A 20947-nucleotide genomic window follows, 5' to 3' on the forward strand; every position below is an offset into this window, starting at 1 on the left:
TTCCTGACTTTTTTTTTTTTTTTTTTTTGAGACAGAGTCTCGCTCTGTCACCCAGGCTGGAGTGCTGTGGTGCAATCTCGGCTCACTGCAAGCTCCGCCTCCCAGGCTCACACCATTCTCCTGGCTCAGCCTTCCGAGTAGCTAGGACTACAGGTGCTAATTTTTTTGTATTTTTAGTATTTTTAGTATTTTTAGTAGAGACGGGGTTTCACCATGTTAGCCAGGATGGTCTTGATCTCCTGACCTCGTGATCTGCCTGTCTCGGCCTCCCAAAGTGCTGGGATTACAGGTGTGAGCCACTGCACCCAGCCTGTTTCCTGACTTTTTAATGATCACTATTCTAACTGGCGTGAGATGGTATCTCACTGTGGTTTTTATTTGCATTTCTCTAATGACCAGTGATGATGACATTTTTTTCATGTTTGTTGCCTGCATAAATGTCTTCTGTTGAGAAGTGTCTGCTCAGATCCTTCGCCCACTTTAATGAAGTTGTTTGTTTTTTTCTTGTAAATTTATGATTTCTTTTTCTATTCTTTGTAGATTCTAGATATTACCCCTTTATCAGATGGATAGATTGCAAAAATTTTCTCCCATTCTGTAGGCTGCCTGTTCACTCTGATGTTAGTTTCTTTTGCTGTGCATTAGCTCTTTAGTTTATTATATCCCATTTGTCAATTTTGGCTTTTGTTGCCATTGCTTTTGGTGTTTTAGTCATGAAGCCTTTGCCCATGCCTACATCCTGCATGGTATTGCCTAGGTTTTCTTCTAGGGCTTTTATGGTTTTAGGTCTTACTTTTAAGTCTTTAATCCATCTTGAGTTAATTTTTGTATAAGGTGTAATGAAGGGGTCCAGTTTCAGCTTTCTGCATATGGCTAGCCAGTTTTCCCAACAATATTTTTTAAATAGGGAATCCTTTCCCCATTGCTTGTTTCAGGTTTGTCAAAGATCAGATGGTTGTAGATGTGTGGTATTATTTCTGAGGCCTCCGTTCTGTTTCATTTGTCTATATATCAGTTTTGGTACCAGTACCATGCTATTTTGGTTACTGTAGGCTTGTAGTATAGTTTGAAGTCAGGTAGCATGATGCCTCCAGCTATATTCTTTTTGCTTAGGATTGTCTTGGCTATACGGGCTCTTTTTTGGTTCCATATGAAATTTAAAGTAGTTTTTTTTTCTAATTCAGTGTAGAAAGTCAAAGATTGCTTGATGGGGATAGCATTGAATCTATAAATTACTTTGGGCAGTGTGGCCATTTTCACAATATTGATTCTTCCTATCCATGAGGATGGAATGTTTTTTCATTTGTTTGTGTCCTCTCTTATTTCCTTCAGCAGTGGTTTGTAGTTCTCCTTGAAGAGGTCCTTCACATCCCTTGTAAGTTGAATTCCTAGGTATTTTATTATCTTTGTAGTAACTGTGAATGGGAGTGCACTCATGATTTGGCTCTCTGTTTGTCTATTATTAGTGTATAGGAATGCTTGCGATTTTTGCACATTGATTTTGTATCCTGACACTTTGCGGAAGTTGCTTATCAGCTTAGGGGTATTTTGGGCTGAGATGATGGAGTTTTCTAAATATACAATCATGTCATCTGCAGAGACAATTTGACTTCCTCTCTTCCTATTTGAATACCTTTATTTCTTTCTCTTTCATGACTGCCCTGGCCAGACCTTCCAATACTATGTAGAATAGCAGTGGTAATAGACAGCATCCTTGTCTTGTCCTGGTTTTCAAAGGGAATGCTTCCAGGTTTTGTCCATTCAGTATGATATTTTTGTAGGGAAGACAGAAGTAATGGAGGCAAAGGCTCATGACCTCAAGAATAAGATAACCACCAATTTGAAAACAGCAACTAGAACTAAGTAGAGATTTGCTCTCTCCTACAAAAGGTGAGTGTAAAATGTCCATCATAAGAAGGACAAAAAGGATTGGAGCAGTCTAGCCCCTGTGAACTCAAGATAAAAGGAGAGAGAGGGTCAAGGCCAAAACGGAGAGGAACACAGTGAGGAAATAAAAACAGAAAATGGAGTTTTACATGTTCAAAAGGTTTTCCTAATCTCTCCCTCATTTTAGGAATATGAAAAGTCCAATTTCATATAAAAATTAGCAACAGAAATTGATCAAGTTCATATTCCATGTAAATTTATATTATGAAAAAAGAAGACGAAGAAGCAAACCAAAATTCTTAGAGAAAATAGAAGTATACCAGTGAGATTTGCTGACAAACAGAACAAATTATATTTCAAAGAAAACTAAAAGAGCTTAAGATTTCGATAACAAACATAAAAGAATAATATAGATCAGAATTAGGAAAATTTAGAAAAGAGAATACAAAACAAAGTTACTAATAACAAATAAGAGAAAATCATTTTAGAAAGGAAGACCAAACTATACAGAACACATGAGTTAACAACTACAACAGCTTACATTTTACAGAAAATACAAGATGAAAATAAATGAAATCCAAAATCAAATGAAAAATAGTATTATTTGGAACTAAATTGCATACCTGATCATTTTAACCTAGACGAACAACACCTTAAAAAATTAACAAACATTAAGAAAAAAGTTTCTTTGTGCATTTAGATTAAAAAAGTACCTAATTTATTTATTTATTTTAAAATCTTGACAACAAAATTTTATTAAGTTTGGTAACATCAAAAAAAAACTTTTTTAAAATTGTTAGGCAGTTAAGTCTGACTTATTAATTTAAACTATGTTAATATTAATGAAAACAATTTGCAAGCAAATACATATTCCTAAAGAAGCAAAATTTTAAGGCACTTAATTAAGAAGACATGGTTGCCACACAGATCTTATGCTTCTCTTTAAAGAGTACATGCTAATATACAAACAAAATTTCTGACAAGAAATTATATGTTAAATATCAACCATATTTAATTATTAGATTTAACATTAATAATAATCAGATATACAAATATTTTATGAAGATTTAAGTGTGTACTTACATTCTTTTTGACATTCATATTTTAAATTTTAACTTTTATTTTAGATACAGGGATTACATGTACAGTTTTGTTACAGGGAAATAGTCTGTGATGCTGAGGTTTGGGGTATTGATCCCATCACCCAGGTAGTAAGTGTAGTATGCAATAGGTAGTTTTTCAACACATACCTCCGTCCCTCCCTAATCACTCTACTGGTCCATAGTGTCTATTGTTCCCATATTTATCTCCATGTGTGCTCAATGCTAAGCTCCCACTTATGAGTGAAAATTTGTGGTATTTGGTTTCCTGTTTCTACATTAATTCACTTAAGATAATGGCCTACAGTTGTATCCATCTTGCCACAAAGGACGTAATTTCACTCCTTTTATGGCTACGTAATATTCCATGGTGTGTATGTATCATATTTACTTTATCCAACATAACAACCTACCATTTATGGGCATCTGGATTGATTCCATATCTTTGCTATTGTGAATAACACAGTGATGAACCTAGGAGACTGCATGTGTCTTTTTGGTAGAATGGTTTATTTTCTTTTGGGTTTACACCCAGCAATGGGATTGCTGGGTTGAATGGTAGTTCTATGTTGTTTGAGAAATCTCCATATTTCCTTCCACGGTGGCTGGATTAATGTACAGTCCCATCAACAGTGTATAAGCATTCCCTTTTCTCTGTAGCCTCACCAGCATCTGGTTTTTGTTTTGTTTTGTTTTGGGGGGGGCTTTTTTTTTAATATTAGCCATTCTTACTGATGTGAGTTGGTATGTCATTGTGGTTTTGACTTGCATTTCTCTGCTGATTAGTGATGCTAAGCATTTTTTGATGTTTGCTGGCCACTTGTATGTCTTCTTTTGAGAAGTGTCTTTTCATATCTTTGCCTATTTTTAATGGGGTTGTTTTTTTGCTTGATGATTTATTTAAGTTTCTTATGGATTCTGGTTATTATGGCTTTTTTGGATGCGTATTTTGCAAAGATCTTCTCCTCTGTAAGTTGTCTGTATACTCTGATGATAGTTTATTTTGCTGTGCAGAAGCTTTTTAGTATAATTGGATCCCAATTGTCAATTTTAGGTTTTGTTGAAATTGCTCTTGAGGAGTTAGTCATAAATTCTTTCCTAAGGCCAATGTCAAGATTATTGCCTAGGTTGTCTTCTAGGATTTTTACAGTTTGAGGTCTTACATTTAAATCTTTAATCCATTCTGAGATCATTTTTGTATATGGTGAAAGGTAGGAGTTTGGCTTCAATCATTTGCATATGGCTAGATGATTATCCTGGCATTGTTTCTTGAATAGGGAGTTCTTTCCTCATTGTTTGTTTTAGTCAGCCTTGTTGAAGACCAGATGGTTGTAAGGGTACAGCTTTATTTATGAGTTTTCTATTCTGTTCCATTGTCCTATATGTCTGTTTTTGTACCTGTACCATGCTGTTTTCATTACTGTAGCTTTATAGCATAGTTTGAAGTCAGGTAGTGTGATGTCTCCAGCTTTTTTCTTTTTGCTTAGGATTGCTTAGGCTATCTGAGCTCTGTTTTGTTTCCATATAAATTTTGGAATACTTTTTACTAATTCTGTGAAGAATGACATTGGTAATTTGATAGGAATAGTACTGCATCTGTAAATTGCTTTTGGTAGTATGGTCATTTTAACAATATTGATTCTTACTATTCATGAGCATGTAATGTTTTTCCATTTATTTGTGTTGTCTCTTATTTCTTTCAGCAACGTTTTGTAGTTCTCCTTGTAGATACATACCACCTCCTTGGTTACCTGTATTCCTAGGTATTTTATTTTCTTTGTAAAATAATACCTAATATATAAGGAAAAGAAAATTATATTATCACAAGAATTTTTAACATTTTATCTCAGAAAAAATAGATAAACATTTAAATATTCAAGAAAATGATGTATGGAAAAAGGATTTTATAATCAGTAAAATAAATTTTTAAGTGTAAAGGTGGCTCAGACAAACTGCTATTGGGATGTAAGAACTCAGGGAACTCACATCATTCCTGATACCAGAGAAAATTCTTCAGGCAACCAAACAATTAGAGAGATGTTAACATAGAACTAGCCATGAACATTAAATATATAGTCACCTGTAAACATAGAGCTACAGCTACATAAGAGCTAAGAGGTAAGAGTATAGTATGGAATGACTATAGCTCTGACAGTCAGGTGTAGTAAAACTGAAAAATACAGGGAAGAATGGGAATAACACTACTGCCATATTGGCAGTAGTATTATATTTATTATTCTGAGATACTTGCGTATGCAATATGAGGTAGAACAATGAGTAATTATGGAATATTCTGATCCTATCATTTCTCTATACTTGAGAACTAAGATCATTACTGTGGAAGAAAGAGGATGCAGATGTACTACTATGAGATAAAAATCCATACTCCTGAATTTGGATTGGAAGTATTGACATTAAATTTAAAAAAAAATTATTAGAGAAAAGGTCTATTTCCAGTTTGAAAATAAAATGTACAATTTGAGCCTGGAACATTTTATCCTATCAGAGAGTAGGAACACTACTGATGACTCCTGGAGAACTTAGGGGCCAAATTGAAAAAGGCTCCTACTGACCAAATACAGGAAATTTTGAACTTCAGTAATGATAAAAACTGCAGTGGATTGGAATCAATCGAAATGTTTAAATCCATACTTACAACAATATTTTTTAAAAACGGCCATCTTTGGAGAACGACAGGGAACCCATTTATTTCCTTAAAGTCTGGAAAATAATTAATTGTAAATTTTGCCTCCCCAGTTTAAACCATCACACAGGGTAACCAAAGAGTAGCTTAGGACAAGTATGCTTTTGTAAAAGGATTCTCACTGATGAAAGACAAATAAATGACAGAATTAGAATATCACCATTTTTAATCCCCAACGAATAGATATAAACATTAATGGTTGCTAACATCATAAAAAAAGAAAACCAGACCCCTTTTCATTATCGTATTTTTGCCAACTGTCACTTATAGTTGGGCCCAAAAGATTAAACCTGAGTCTGAAACACTTTCAAGATCTCACTACCAAATTGGGGAAAACTACAGAGACAGGAACATGTTAAACTGCATGATGAGTATATGATCAATCCAGATTGTGGGAATCTCTACAGGAAATTCAGCATGGATTTGTCAACAATTTAGTAAAACAAAAGTTTAGCAAGGAAACTAAAGATAAAGAGATTTCAAAGATACTATTTTTTTTAATAGGCATGACTATAACACCTGGGGAGGTGTATTTTAATAATAAAATTCTTCTAAAAATGCAAACACATAAATACTATATAAGTCAGAATACTGGTAGCCTACAGAAGGTAGCGGCTTGTGACGAAGATAGGGCACAGGGATTGGTATTCTAGGGTAGATTACAAAGTTCTATTACTTGACCTGATGATGACCAGGTGCGTTTATGTTATAATAACTTATTAGGTTATATAATTACTTAGTGTTTTCTTTCCTGAATTTGTATTATTTATTTGTTTATTTATTTTGAGACAAGGTCTCGCTCTGTCACCCAGGCCGGAGTGCAATAGCAAGATCGCGGCTCACTGAAATCTCTGCCTTCGAGGCTTAACCTATCCTCCCACCTCAGCCTCTCCAGTAGCTGAAAACACAGGTGCATGCCACCACACCAGGCTAATTTTTGTATATTTTGTAGAGACAGGGTTTTGCCATATTGCTCAGGATTATCTCAAACTTCTGAGCTCAAGCAATCTGCCTGCTTCAGCCTCCCAGCATGCTGGGATTACAGGTATGAACCAGCATGCCTAACCTATGTCTTAATTTGCAATAGAAATGTAGTAAGTATGAATAATGAAGAAGTATAAAATATGAACAGACAAAAAAGAAGTAAATATATTGAATCAGTAATCAAAGACCTCTTAAAAAAAGAGCCCAGGATCAGTTGGCTTCACTGGTGAATTCTAATGAACATTTAAATAAAAACTAATGCCAGTAATTCTTAAACTTTTATAAAGATTTAAAGAGGAGAAAGTACTTCCAAACTCATTCTATGAAGAGAGCATTACCCTGATACCAAAGCGAGACAAAGACTCTACAAGTTAAAAAACAAAATTGGAAAGAAAAAAATGAATTGTTTATGTTTACAGATGACCTGATTGTATACATAGAAAAACTTAAAGACTCCACCAAAAAACCACTAAATTAAAACTAATACATGAATTTGATAAAATTGCAGAATAAAAAATCAACATATAAAATCCAGTTGCATTACAATGCACTATCAATGAACTATCCCAAAAACAAATTAAGGAAACAACCTCATTTACAATAGCATAAATGAAAACAAAATATATAGGAGTAAACTTAGCCAAGGAAGTGAAGATTTGTACACTTGAAACTATGAAACATTGATGAAATAAATGGAAGACAAAAATACATGGAAAGATATTTTATGTTTGTAAATTGGAAAAAAATAAATTGTTGAAATGCCCATAGTTCCCAAAATAATCTACAGATTTGATGTAAGCCTTACCAAAATTTCAATACCTTTTTTCAAAGAAGTTGAAAAAACAATCCTAAAATTTATATGGAATCACAAAAGCCCCAGAAAAGCCAAAGAAATCTTAGAAAAACAAACGTGGAGGCATCAAACTTCCTAATTTAAAATGATATTCCAAAGCTATTATGATCAAAACAGTATGGTACTAATATAAAAACAGACACATAGACCAATGGAACATAATAGGGCCCAGAAATAAACTCACACATACAGTCTACTGATCTTTAACAAAGATACCAAGAATATTTAATGGGGAAAGAATGGTCTCTTTAATAAACAGTGTTGGGAAACTCGATATCCTTGTGCAAAAGAATAAAATTGGAGCTTTATCTTACACTAAACACAAAAGAGACAACTCAAAATAATTTAAAGATTAAATACAAGATATGAAATTCTAAAACATGCAGAAGGAAACGTAAGAAAAGACCTCCTTGATATTGACTGTTCTTGTCAACAATGGTTTTGATATGATCTCAAAAGCACAGGCAACAAAAGCAAAAATAAATAAGTAGAACTATATCAAACTCAAAAGCTTCTATACTGCCAGAGAAATGATCAATAAAATGAAAAGACAACCTACAGAATCAGAAAAAAATATTTTCAAACTGTATATCTAATAAGGGGTTAATATTCAAAACATATAAAGAACTCATAGAACTCAGTAGCACGAAAAGAAATAACCAAATTAAAAAATGGGTAAATGACCTGAATATACATTTTTACAAAGAAGAGATACGAATAAATAATGGGTATAAAAAAAGTGCTCAACATAACTAATCATGAGGGAAATGCAAATCAAAATCACAGGGAGATATCATCTCTGTTAAGATGGCTATTACAAGACAAACAAACATTCATCCAAAAGTCTTGGCAAAGATGTAGAGAAAAGGGAATCCTTGTACGCTGTTTGTTACAATGTAAATTGGCATAACCAGTATAAAAAACAGAATGAAGTTTCCCTCAAAAAATTGAAAATAGAACTATCATATGACTCAGCAATCCTACTTCTGCGTGTTTATTCAAAGAAATTGAAATCAGTATTTCCAAAAGATATCTGTATTCTATGTTCATTGCAGCATTATTCACAATAGTCAAGATATGGAAGTAACCTCAATGTTTATGAATGATGAATAAATAAAGTGAGGTGTATATATATGCAATGGAATATTATTCAGCCTTAAAAAGAACAAAATCCTGCCATTTACAACAACATAGTTGGGCCTGGATAATATAATGCTAAGTAAAATAAGACAGACATTGAAAGACAAATTATATTGTGTGTACTTACTTGTATATGAAACCTAAAATAGCCAAATTCATATAAATATAGAGTAGAATGATGGTTATCAGGAGGCTTGGAAAGGGACAAATTGGGAGAAGCTAATCAAAGGATACAATGTTTCAGTTATGCATGATGAGTAAGTCCTGGAGATCTAAACTATAGTTTGGTGACTCCAGGTAATAATACTGTACTATATACTTTAAATTTGATGAGAGTAAACCTGAAGTGCTCTCACCACACATAGACAAGCAAAAATACAGTAAGTAAATATGAAAATAAATATAGGACTGTACTCATAAACTTATGTAATATGAAAATATTTTTAAAAGATACAAATAACCTAAACCAACACAAGAAAAAAATAAAATAGTAAAATAGCTATTATATTACAGGAAGAACTATATAAAATACATAGAATCATCTTTAATATTAGCAAATCAAATCTAGTAGTATATACAAAGGATAATATACTATGATCAAGTGCTGTTTATCATAGAAATGTAAGATCAGATTAAAATGTATAACTCAAAAAATAACTGACCATATTAACAGATTTAAAATGTAAGATCATATGATTCTCTCAATAGATACAAGAACAAGAATTTTACAACTTTCAACAATTGTTGATGAAAACTCCTAGTATACTAGTGTTATCAGAACACTTACTGAATCTGTTAAACAGTGCTTACAAAAGACCTGCACTGTTATGAAATGCTGTAAGTCAGTGTGACCTTCTACAACTGAAGATTAGAAACAAAAGCATAGATACTCCTTGTTATCAGTTATATTAAATATTCCACTGGAGCTCCTGAACAGTGTGACAAAGATTAAAATAAGTAAGAAATTCACATATTGGAAAGGAAGAGATTAAAATGTCAAGATATTTTGTGGTCATATATGAGATCACATACGCATAAAAATCCAAGGACTCTCGAAAATCTATTAGATGGAATAAGTGAATTTAGCAATGGGCACAGGATACAAGGTCAACATATAAATATCAATTTTATATCTAATACAAGAAATACACAATAATAAAATGAAATAAAAAATATTTCTAGCAGTGCCAAAAAGCTTAATATATTTATTAAAAATGTATCAAAAAAGATGTGTAATCTCCCTAAAGAGATGGGTAAAATCAAGTGTTTGTAAAGACATGGAGCAATATAAACTTTCATATTAATATAAAATGGCACAATTCCCTCTGAAAACACTTTGGAAATGTCTTACAAAATTAAACATATACACACCACACAATCCAACTATTCCACTCTTAAGTATTTACCCCAAAGAAATAAAGACATAACTTGGCATGAAGATTTGTACACAAATGTTTATCCCAGAAAACTGCTGGGACAAATTATACAATATCTAATTGTGTAGAAAAATATGACATACTCATGGATTAGCAACCTCAATAAGATGGTAATTCTTCAAAATTGATCTATGGTTTCAATACAAGGCCGATCAAAATCAAAGCACATAATTTTTACAGAAATTGCCAAGAAGATTCTAAAATAATTTAGAAAATACAAAGAACCGACAATGACCAAAAGCATTGTGAAAAAGAAGAATAAAATTGAAGAATTCTCACTACCCCATTTCAGTCTTTGTATAAGCATGAAATTTTAATCATGATAGGTATATACCTCAGTAGAACAGAACAGACAATAGAGTCCAGAAATAAACCTACACGTGTAAGGTCAGTTTGTTTCAATAAGTAAGCCAATGTATTATTGAGGAGAAATATAATCTTTTAAAATAATGGGGCTAGAAAAGCAGGATAATCTTTTTTGGAAAATAAGTAAATAAATTTTGACCTTCACTTTGCATCATACAGAAATAACTCAAAATAAATTCTACACCTGCAGTCACAAACTAAAAGTATACATCTTCTAGAAGAAAATATAAGGGAAAGTATTAATAAAATTAGGTAGGTAAGGATATCTTACATAGGAAATAAAACACACAAACTATAATGTAAATAATAATATAATGTACTTCATCAAAACTAAAAACTTCTTCCCTCCAAAAGACATCATTCAGAAAATGAGAAGTCAAACTGCAGACTAGGAAAAATATTGTCAATATCTATATCAGCCAAAGCACTGATTTTCAAATTATATAGAAAATTTCTACAGTTCTATAATATAAAGACAAATAACCCATTTTTTAAAAAAAGTAATCAATATTTGAATAGATATTTCACAAAAGACAACATAGAAATGGCAACATGAAAAGACAACATGAAATTGTGCTCAACATCACTAGTAATCAGGCATAAACAAATGAAAACCAAAATAAGATACTATTACACAACATTCGGGATGGTTAAAAATAGAGAGATAGACAAAATCAAGTGTTTGTAAAGACATGGGGCAATGGAAACTGTCATACTAATATAAAATGACATAATTCCCTCTGAAAACAGTTTGGAAATTTTTTACAAAATTAAAAATATAGTTACCACACAATTCAACAATTCCCCTTTTAGATATTTATCCCCTAAAAATAAAGACATAACTTGGCACAAAAATTTTTCCGCAAATGTTTATAACAGCTTTATTCATAATAACCTTTAACTGGAAACATGTTAAATGTCCATTGACAAGTGAATGGATAAACACATTTTGGTATAACCCTAGGACAAAATATTACTCAGCAATAAAGAGTAATGAGCTACTGATACCCGCAATGGCCTGGATCAATCTAAAAAATGTTGTGAGGAAAAGAAGGCAGATGAAAGAGAATACATACTGTATGATTCCATCTACATTGATTTCTAGTACAAGATAAATGAATCAATGGTGACAAAAAGCAGACTGCTGGTTTCCTGAGGCAAGAGGTTGGGGAACTGATGGCAAATAGATATGAGAAAAATTTTTATGGTGATGGAAATATCTTACTGAATGTACAGTTAACACAACATTGATCATGTTGATGACTAGAAAGGTGCATACATTGGTCAAAACTTAAAGTCTATATTTTATATGGCTACATTTCATTTTGTGTGTTTACTTTAATACATTCTAATTTTTAAAAATCAGTAGCCCAGGCCGGGCGTGGTGGCTCATGCCTGTAATCCCAGCACTTTGGGAGGCCAAGGAGGGCAGATCACGAGGTCAGGAGATTGAGACCATCCTGGCTAACACGGTGAAACCCCGTCTCTACTAAAAATACAAACAATTAGCCGGGCGTGGTGGCGGGCGCCTGTAGTCCCAGCTACTTGGGAGGCTGAGGCAGGAGAATGGCATGAACCCTGGAGGCTGAGCTTGCAGTGAGCCGAGATTGCCCCACTGCACTCCAGCCTAGGTGACAGAGTGAGACTCCATCTCAAAAAAAAAAAAAAAAAAAAAAAAAAAAAAAATTAGTAGCCCAACCAAGTAATAAGAGAACAATAATGCACCTTTGCAATTGTTAACTCCCTTGGTACCACTGTTATGCCTTTCGGTAATATGGTCAGACTCATCATAAATACATTAAATGAAGCTATGCTGCTTAATCTGTTCTACAAGAAAGACATTACTGTGTGGGGAAAAGCAAGAGAGATCAGATTGTTGCTGTGTCTGTATAGAAAGAAGTAGACATAGGAGACTCCATTTTGTTCTGTACTAAGAAAAATTCCTCTGCCTTGAGATTCTGTTAATCTATAACCTTACCCCCAACCCCCTGCTCTCTGAAACATGTGCTGTGTCAACTCAGAGTTAAATGGATTAAGGGCGGTGCAAGATGTGCTTTGTTAAACAGATGTTTGAAGGCAGCATGCTCCTTAAGAGTCATCACCACTCCCTAATCTCAAGTACCCAGGGACACAAAAACTGCGGAAGGCCACAGGGACCTCTGCCTAGGAAAGCCAGGTATTGTCCAAGGTTTCTCCCCATGTGATAGTCTGAAATATGGCCTCGTGGGAAGGGAAAGACCTGACCGTCCCCCAGCCCGACACCCGTAAAGGGTCTGTGCTGAGGAGGATTAGTATAAGAGGAAGGCATGCCTCTTGCAGTTGAGACAAGAGGAAGGCATCTGTCTCCTGCCTGTCCCTGGGCAATGGAATGTCTCGGTATAAAACCCGATTGTATGCTCCATCTACTGAGATAGGGAAAAACCGCCTTAGGGCTGGAGGTGGGACCTGCGGGCAGCAATACTGCTTTGTAAAGCATTGAGATGTTTATGTGTATGCATATCTAAAAGCACAGCACTTAATCCTTTACATTGTCTATGATGCAAAGACCTTTGTTCACGTGTTTGTCTGCTGACCCTCTCCCCACTATTGTCTTGTGACCCTGACACAACCCCCTTTTCTTTAAGCACCCAGGAATGATCAATAAATACTAAGGGAACTCAGAGGCTGGCGGGATCCTCCATATGCTGAACGCTGGTCCCCCGGGTCCCCTTATTTCTTTCTCTATACTTTGTCTCTGTGTCTTTTTCTTTCCTAAGTCTCTCGTTCCACCTTACGAGAAAGACCCACAGGTGTGTAGGGGCAACCCACCCCTACATCTGGTGCCCAACGTGGAGGCTTTTCTCTAGGGTGAAGGTACGCTCGAGCGTGGTCATTGAGGACAAGTCAACGAGAGATCCCGAGTACATCTACAGTCAGCCGTACGGTAAGCTTGTGCGCTCGGAAGAAGCTAGGGTGATAATGGGGCAAACTAAAAGTAAAATTAAAAGTAAATATGCCTCTTATCTCAGCTTTATTAAAATTCTTTTAAAAAGAGGGGGAGTTAAAGTATCTACAAAAAATCTAATCAAGCTATTTCAAATAATAGAACAATTTTGCCCATGGTTTCCAGAACAAGGAACTTTAGATCTAAAAGACTGGAAAAGAATTGGTAAGGAACTAAAACAAGCATGTAGGAAGGGTAATATCATTCCACTTACAGTATGGAATGATTGGGCCATTATTACAGCAGCTTTAGAACCATTTCAAACAGAAGAAGATAGCGTCTCAGTTTCTGACGCCCCTGGAAGCTGTTTAATAGATTGTAATGAAAAGACAAGGAAAAAATCCCAGAAAGAAAGGGAAGGTTTACATTGCGAATGTGTAGCAGAGCCGGTAATGGCTCAGTCAACGCAAAATGTTGACTGTAATCAATTACAGGAGGTGATATATCCTGAAACGTTAAAATTAGAAGGAAAAGGTCCAGAATTAGTGGGGCCATCAGAGTCTAAACCACGAGGGCCAAGTCCTCTTCCAGCAGGTCAGGTGCCTGTAAGATTACAACCTCAAACGCAGGTTAAAGAAAATAAGACCCAACCGCCAGTAGCTTATCAATACTGGCCGCCGGCTGAACTTCAGTATCGGCCACCCCCAGAAAGTCAGTATGGATATCCAGGAATGCCCCCAGCACCACAGGGCAGGGTGCCGTACCCTCAGCCGCCCACTAGGAGACTTGATCCTACGGCACCACCTAGTAGACAGGGTAGTGAATTACATGAAATTATTGATAAATCAAGAAAGGAAGGAGATACTGAGGCGTGGCAATTCCCAGTAACGTTAGAACCGATGCCACCTGGAGAAGGAGCCCAAGAGGGAGAGCCTCTCACAGTTGAGGCCAGATACAAGTCTTTTTCAATAAAAATGCTAAAAGATATGAAAGAGGGAGTAAAACAGTATGGACCCAACTCCCCTTATATGAGGACATTATTAGATTCCATTGCTCATGGACATAGACTCATTCCTTATGATTGGGAGATTCTGGCAAAATCGTCTCTCTCACCCTCTCAATTTTTACAATTTAAGACTTGGTGGATTGATGGGGTACAAGAACAGGTCCGAAGAAATAGGGCTGCCAATCCTCCAGTTAACATAGATGCAGATCAACTATTAGGAACAGGTCAAAATTGGAGTACTATTAGTCAACAAGCATTAATGCAAAATGAGGCCATTGAGCAAGTTAGAGCTATCTGCCTTAGAGCCTGGGAAAAAATCCAAGACCCAGGAAGCGCCTGCCCCTCATTTAATACAGTAAGACAAGGTTCAAAAGAGCCCTACCCTGATTTTGTGGCAAGGCTCCAAGATGTTGCTCAAAAGTCAATTGCCGATGAAAAAGCCCGTAAGGTCATAGTGGAGTTGATGGCATATGAAAACGCCAATCCTGAGTGTCAATCAGCCATTAAGCCATTAAAAGGAAAGGTTCCTGCAGGATCAGATGTAATCTCAGAATATGTAAAAGCCTGTGATGGAATCGGAGGAGCTATGCATAAAGCTATGCTTATGGCTCAAGCAATAACAGGAGTTGTTTTAGGAGGACAAGTTAGAACATTTGGAGGAAAATGTTATAATTGTGGCCAAATTGGTCACTTAAAAAAGAATTGCCCAGTCTTAAATAAACAGAATATAACTATTCAAGCAACTCCAACAGGTAGAGAGCCACCTGACTTATGTCCAAGATGTAAAAAAGGAAAACATTGGGCTAGTCAATGTCGTTCTAGATTTAATAAAAATGGGCAACCATTGTCGGGAAACGAGCAAAGGGGCCAGCCTCAGGCCCCACAACAAACTGGGGCATTCCCAATTCAGCCATTTGTTCCTCAGGGTTTTCAGGGACAACAACCCCCACAGTCCCAAGTGTTTCAGGAAATAAGCCAGTTACCACAATACAACAATTGTCCCCCGCCACAAGCGGCAGTGCAGCAGTAGATTTATGTACTCTACAAGCAGTCTCTCTGCTTCCAGGGGAGCCCCCACAAAAAATCCCCACAGGGGTATATGGCCCTCTGCCTGAGGGGACTGTAGGACTAATCTTAGGAAGATCAAGTCTAAATCTAAAAGGAGTTCAAATTCATACTGGCGTGGTTGATTCAGACTATAAAGGCGAAATTCAATTGGTTATTAGCTCTTCAATTCCTTGGAGTGCCAGTCCAGGAGACAGGATTGCTCAATTATTACTCCTGCCATATATTAAGGGTGGAAATAGTGAAATAAAAAGAATAGGAGGGTTTGGAAGCACTGATCCGACAGAAAAAGCTGCATATTGGGCAAGTCAGGTCTCAGAGAACAGACCTGTGTGTAAGGCCATTATTCAAGGAAAACAGTTTGAAGGGTTGGTAGACACTGGAGCAGATGTCTCTATCATTGCTTTAAATCAGTGGCCAAAAAATTGGCCTAAACAAAAGGCTGTTACAGGACTTGTCGGCATAGGCACAGCCTCAGAAGTGTATCAAAGTACTGAGATTTTACATTGCTTAGGGCCAGATAATCAAGAAAGTACTGTTCAGCCAATGATTACTTCAATTCCTCTTAATCTGTGGGGTCGAGATTTATTACCTAAAATTACCAGACGTGAACCTTTAGAAAATGCTCTAACAGTATTTACTGATGGTTCCAGCAATGGAAAAGCGGCTTATACAGGGCCAAAAGAACGAGTAATCAAAACTCCATATCAATCGGCTCAAAGAGCAGAGTTGGTTGCAGTCATTACAGTGTTACAAGATTTTGACCAACCTATCAATATTATATCAGATTCTGCATATGTAGTACAGGCTACAAGGGATGTTGAGACAGCTCTAATTAAATATAGCATGGATGATCAGTTAAACCAGCTATTCAATTTATTACAACAAACTGTAAGAAAAAGAAATTTCCCATTTTATATTACTCATATTCGAGCACACACTAATTTACCAGGGCCTTTGACTAAAGCAAATGAACAAGCTGACTTACTGGTATCATCTGCATTCATAAAAGCAAAAGAACTTCATGCTTTGACTCATGTAAATGCAGCAGGATTAAAAAACAAATTTGATGTCACATGGAAACAGGCAAAAGATATTGTACAACATTTCACCCAGTGTCAAGTCTTACACCTGCCCACTCAAGAGGCAGGAGTTAATCCCAGAGGTCTGCGTCCTAATGCATTATGGCAAATGGATGTCACGCATGTACCTTCATTTGGAAGATTATCATATGTTCATGTAACAGTTGATACTTATTCACATTTCATATGGGCAACTTGCCAAACAGGAGAAAGTACTTCCCATGTTAAAAAACATTTATTGTCTTGTTTTGCTGTAATGGGAGTTCCAGAAAAAATCAAAACTGACAATGGACCAGGATATTGTAGTAAAGCTTTCCAAAAGTTCTTAAGTCAGTGGAAAATTTCACACACAACAGGAATTCCTTATAATTCCCAAGGACAGGCCATAGTTGAAAGAACTAATAGAACACTCAAAACTCAATTAGTTAAACAAAAAGAAGGGGGAGACAGTAAGGAGTGTACCACTCCTCAGATGCAACTTAATCTAGCACTCTATACTTTAAATTTTTTAAACATTTATAGAAATCAGACTACTACTTCTGCAGAACAACATCTTACTGGTAAAAAGAACAGCCCACATGAAGGAAAACTAATTTGGTGGAAAGATAATAAAAATAAGACATGGGAAATAGGGAAGGTGATAACGTGGGGGAGAGGTTTTGCTTGTGTTTCACCAGGAGAAAATCAGCTTCCTGTTTGGATACCCACTAGACATTTGAAGTTCTACAATGAACCCATCGGAGATGCAAAGAAAAGCACCTCCGCGGAGACGGAGACACCGCAATCGAGCACCGTTGACTCACAAGATGAACAAAATGGTAACGTCAGAAGAACAGATGAATTTGCCATCCACCAAGAAGGCAGAGCCGCCGACTTGGGCACAACTAAAGAAGCTGACGCAGTTAGCTACAAAATATCTAGAGAACACAAAGGTGACACAAACCCCAGAGAGTATGCTGCTTGCAGCCTTGATGATTGTATCAACGGTGGTAAGTCTCCCTATGCCTGCAGGAGCAGCTGCAGCTAATTATACCTACTGGGCCTATGTGCCTTTCCCGCCCTTAATTCGGGCAGTCACATGGATGAATAATCCTATAGAAGTATATGTTAATGATAGTGTATGGGTACCTGGCCCCACAGATGATCGCTGCCCTGCCAAACCTGAGGAAGAAGGGATGATGATAAATATTTCCATTGGGTATCGTTATCCTCCTATTTGCCTAGGGAGAGCACCAGGATGTTTAATGCCTGCAGTCCAAACTTGGTTGGTAGAAGTACCTACTGTCAGTCCCATCAGTAGATTCACTTATCACATGGTAAGCGGGATGTCACTCAGGCCACGGGTAAATTATTTACAAGACTTTTCTTATCAAAGATCATTAAAATTTAGACCTAAAGGGAAACCTTGCCCCAAGGAAATTCCCAAAGAATCAAAAAATACAGAAGTTTTAGTTTGGGAAGAATGTGTGGCCAATAGTGCGGTGATATTACAAAACAATGAATTCGGAACTATTATAGATTGGGCACCTCGAGGTCAATTCTACCACAATTGCTCAGGACAAACTCAGTCGTGCCCAAGTACACAAGTGAGTCCAGCTGTTGATAGTGACTTAACAGAAAGTTTAGACAAACATAAGTATAAAAAATTACAGTCCTTCTACCCTTGGGAATGGGGAGAAAAAGGAATCTCTACCCCAAGACCAAAAATAATAAGTCCTGTTTCTGGTCCTGAACATCCAGAATTATGGAGGCTTACTGTGGCCTCACACCACATTAGAATTTGGTCTGGAAATCAAACTTTAGAAACAAGAGATCGTAAGCCATTTTATACTATCGACCTAAATTCCAGTCTAACAGTTCCTTTACAAAGTTGCGTAAAGCCCCCTTATATGCTAGTTGTAGGAAATATAGTTATTAAACCAGACTCCCAGACTATAACCTGTGAAAATTGTAGATTGTTTACTTGCATTGATTCAACTTTTAATTGGCAACACCGTATTCTGCTGGTGAGAGCAAGAGAGGGCGTGTGGATCCCTGTGTCCATGGACCGACCGTGGGAGGCCTCGCCATCCGTCCATATTTTGACTGAAGTGTTAAAAGGTGTTTTAAATAGATCCAAAAGATTCATTTTTACTTTAATTGCAGTGATTATGGGATTAATTGCAGTCACAGCTACGGCTGCTGTAGCAGGAGTTGCATTGCACTCTTCTGTTCAGTCGGTAAACTTTGTTAATGATTGGCAAAAAAATTCTACAAGATTGTGGAATTCGCAATCTAGTATTGATCAAAAATTGGCAAATCAAATTAATGATCTTAGACAAACTGTCATTTGGATGGGAGACAGACTCATGAGCTTAGAACATCGTTTCCAGTTACAGTGTGACTGGAATACGTCAGACTTTTGCATTACACCCCAAATTTATAATGAGTCTGAGCATCACTGGGACATGGTTAGACGCCATCTACAGGGAAGAGAAGATAATCTCACTTTAGACATTTCCAAATTAAAAGAACAAATTTTTGAAGCATCAAAAGCCCATTTAAATCTGGTGCCAGGAACTGAGGCAATTGCAGGAGTTGCTGATGGCCTCGCAAATCTTAACCCTGTCACTTGGGTTAAGACCATCGGAAGTACGACGATTATAAATCTCATATTAATCCTTGTGTGCCTGTTTTGTCTGTTGTTAGTCTGCAGGTGTACCCAACAGCTCCGAAGAGACAGCGACCATCGAGAACGGGCCATGATGACGATGGCGGTCTTGTCGAAAAGAAAAGGGGGAAATGTGGGGAAAAGCAAGAGAGATCAGATTGTTGCTGTGTCTGTATAGAAAGAAGTAGACATAGGAGACTCCATTTTGTTCTGTACTAAGAAAAATTCCTCTGCCTTGAGATTCTGTTAATCTATAACCTTACCCCCAACCCCCTGCTCTCTGAAACATGTGCTGTGTCAACTCAGAGTTAAATGGATTAAGGGCGGTGCAAGATGTGCTTTGTTAAACAGATGCTTGAAGGCAGCATGCTCCTTAAGAGTCATCACCACTCCCTAATCTCAAGTACCCAGGGACACAAAAACTGCGGAAGGCCGCAGGGACCTCTGCCTAGGAAAGCCAGGTATTGTCCAAGGTTTCTCCCCATGTGATAGTCTGAAATATGGCCTCGTGGGAAGGGAAAGACCTGACCGTCCCCCAGCCCGACACCCGTAAAGGGTCTGTGCTGAGGAGGATTAGTATAAGAGGAAGGCATGCCTCTTGCAGTTGAGACAAGAGGAAGGCATCTGTCTCCTGCCTGTCCCTGGGCAATGGAATGTCTCGGTATAAAACCCGATTGTATGCTCCATCTACTGAGATAGGGAAAAACCGCCTTAGGGCTGGAGGTGGGACCTGCGGGCAGCAATACTGCTTTGTAAAGCATTGAGATGTTTATGTGTATGCATATCTAAAAGCACAGCACTTAATCCTTTACATTGTCTATGATGCAAAGACCTTTGTTCACGTGTTTGTCTGCTGACCCTCTCCCCACTATTGTCTTGTGACCCTGACACAACCCCCTTTTCTTTAAGCACCCAGGAATGATCAATAAATACTAAGGGAACTCAGAGGCTGGCGGGATCCTCCATATGCTGAACGCTGGTCCCCCGGGTCCCCTTATTTCTTTCTCTATACTTTGTCTCTGTGTCTTTTTCTTTCCTAAGTCTCTCGTTCCACCTTACGAGAAAGACCCACAGGTGTGTAGGGGCAACCCACCCCTACATTACTGAAAATTCCAGGACAAGGATAAGGTCAAACCAATTATGGTGGCTTTTGGAAATGTTTTGAGTTCTTGGATGTGTGGAAACACGTTGCTTTCATTTCTTGCTTTGGTTCTTACTGCCATCCCAAGGAAGGAAGTTCTACCCAGCTCAACAGAGATCCTGAATAGAGGAAAAAATTAGTGAGTAACTTAATAACAGCCAAGAATTATCAGACTATTGAGAACAATTGTCATATATCAGAGAACAACAAGGAATAAAAAAAAAATTAAATTACTCAGCAAACAAAAATAATTTTAATTGTACTTTTAAAATAAATTTCAATTATAATTAAAAGATACTCAAGAACATATTTCATTAACAAATATAGAATAGGACTGGGTGCAGTGGCTCATGCCCATAATTCCAGCACTTTGGGAGGTCAAGGCGGGAGGATAGCTTGAGTCCAGGAGCTTGAGACCAGCCCGAACAGCATAGGGAGACCCTGTCTCCCCAAACACTACAAAGATTAGACAGACATGGTGTTACTCACCTGTAGTCCCAACTACTCAGGAGGCTGAAGTGGGAGGATCACTTGAGCCCAGGAGGCAGAGGGTGCAGTAACCCAAGATCGTGCCACTGCACTCCAGTGTAGGCAATGGAGTGAGACCCTG

General features: G+C 37.0%; 1 protein-coding gene and 1 long non-coding RNA gene across 2 annotated transcripts in view; both read left to right on the top strand.

Annotated features, from left to right (window-relative positions):
- The window catches only part of LOC109027212 (uncharacterized), a 95959-nt gene that overhangs the window by 68362 nt on the left and 6650 nt on the right, over nt 1–20947 (top strand). The gene's annotated exons all lie outside the window — the stretch shown is intronic.
- Nucleotides 12834–20141, top strand: LOC115936058 (endogenous retrovirus group K member 6 Env polyprotein-like). The gene is made up of 2 exons (XM_031015735.3): nt 12834–13393; nt 17258–20141. The coding sequence occupies exon 2, from the start codon at nt 17275–17277 to the stop codon at nt 19372–19374; it is 2100 nt and encodes a 699-aa protein (XP_030871595.2). The 5' UTR covers nt 12834–13393; nt 17258–17274; the 3' UTR covers nt 19375–20141.

The sequence above is a fragment of the Gorilla gorilla genome, chromosome 5 (assembly GCF_029281585.2).
Source record: "Gorilla gorilla gorilla isolate KB3781 chromosome 5, NHGRI_mGorGor1-v2.1_pri, whole genome shotgun sequence".
In the NCBI taxonomy this organism is placed as follows: domain Eukaryota; kingdom Metazoa; phylum Chordata; class Mammalia; order Primates; family Hominidae; genus Gorilla; species Gorilla gorilla.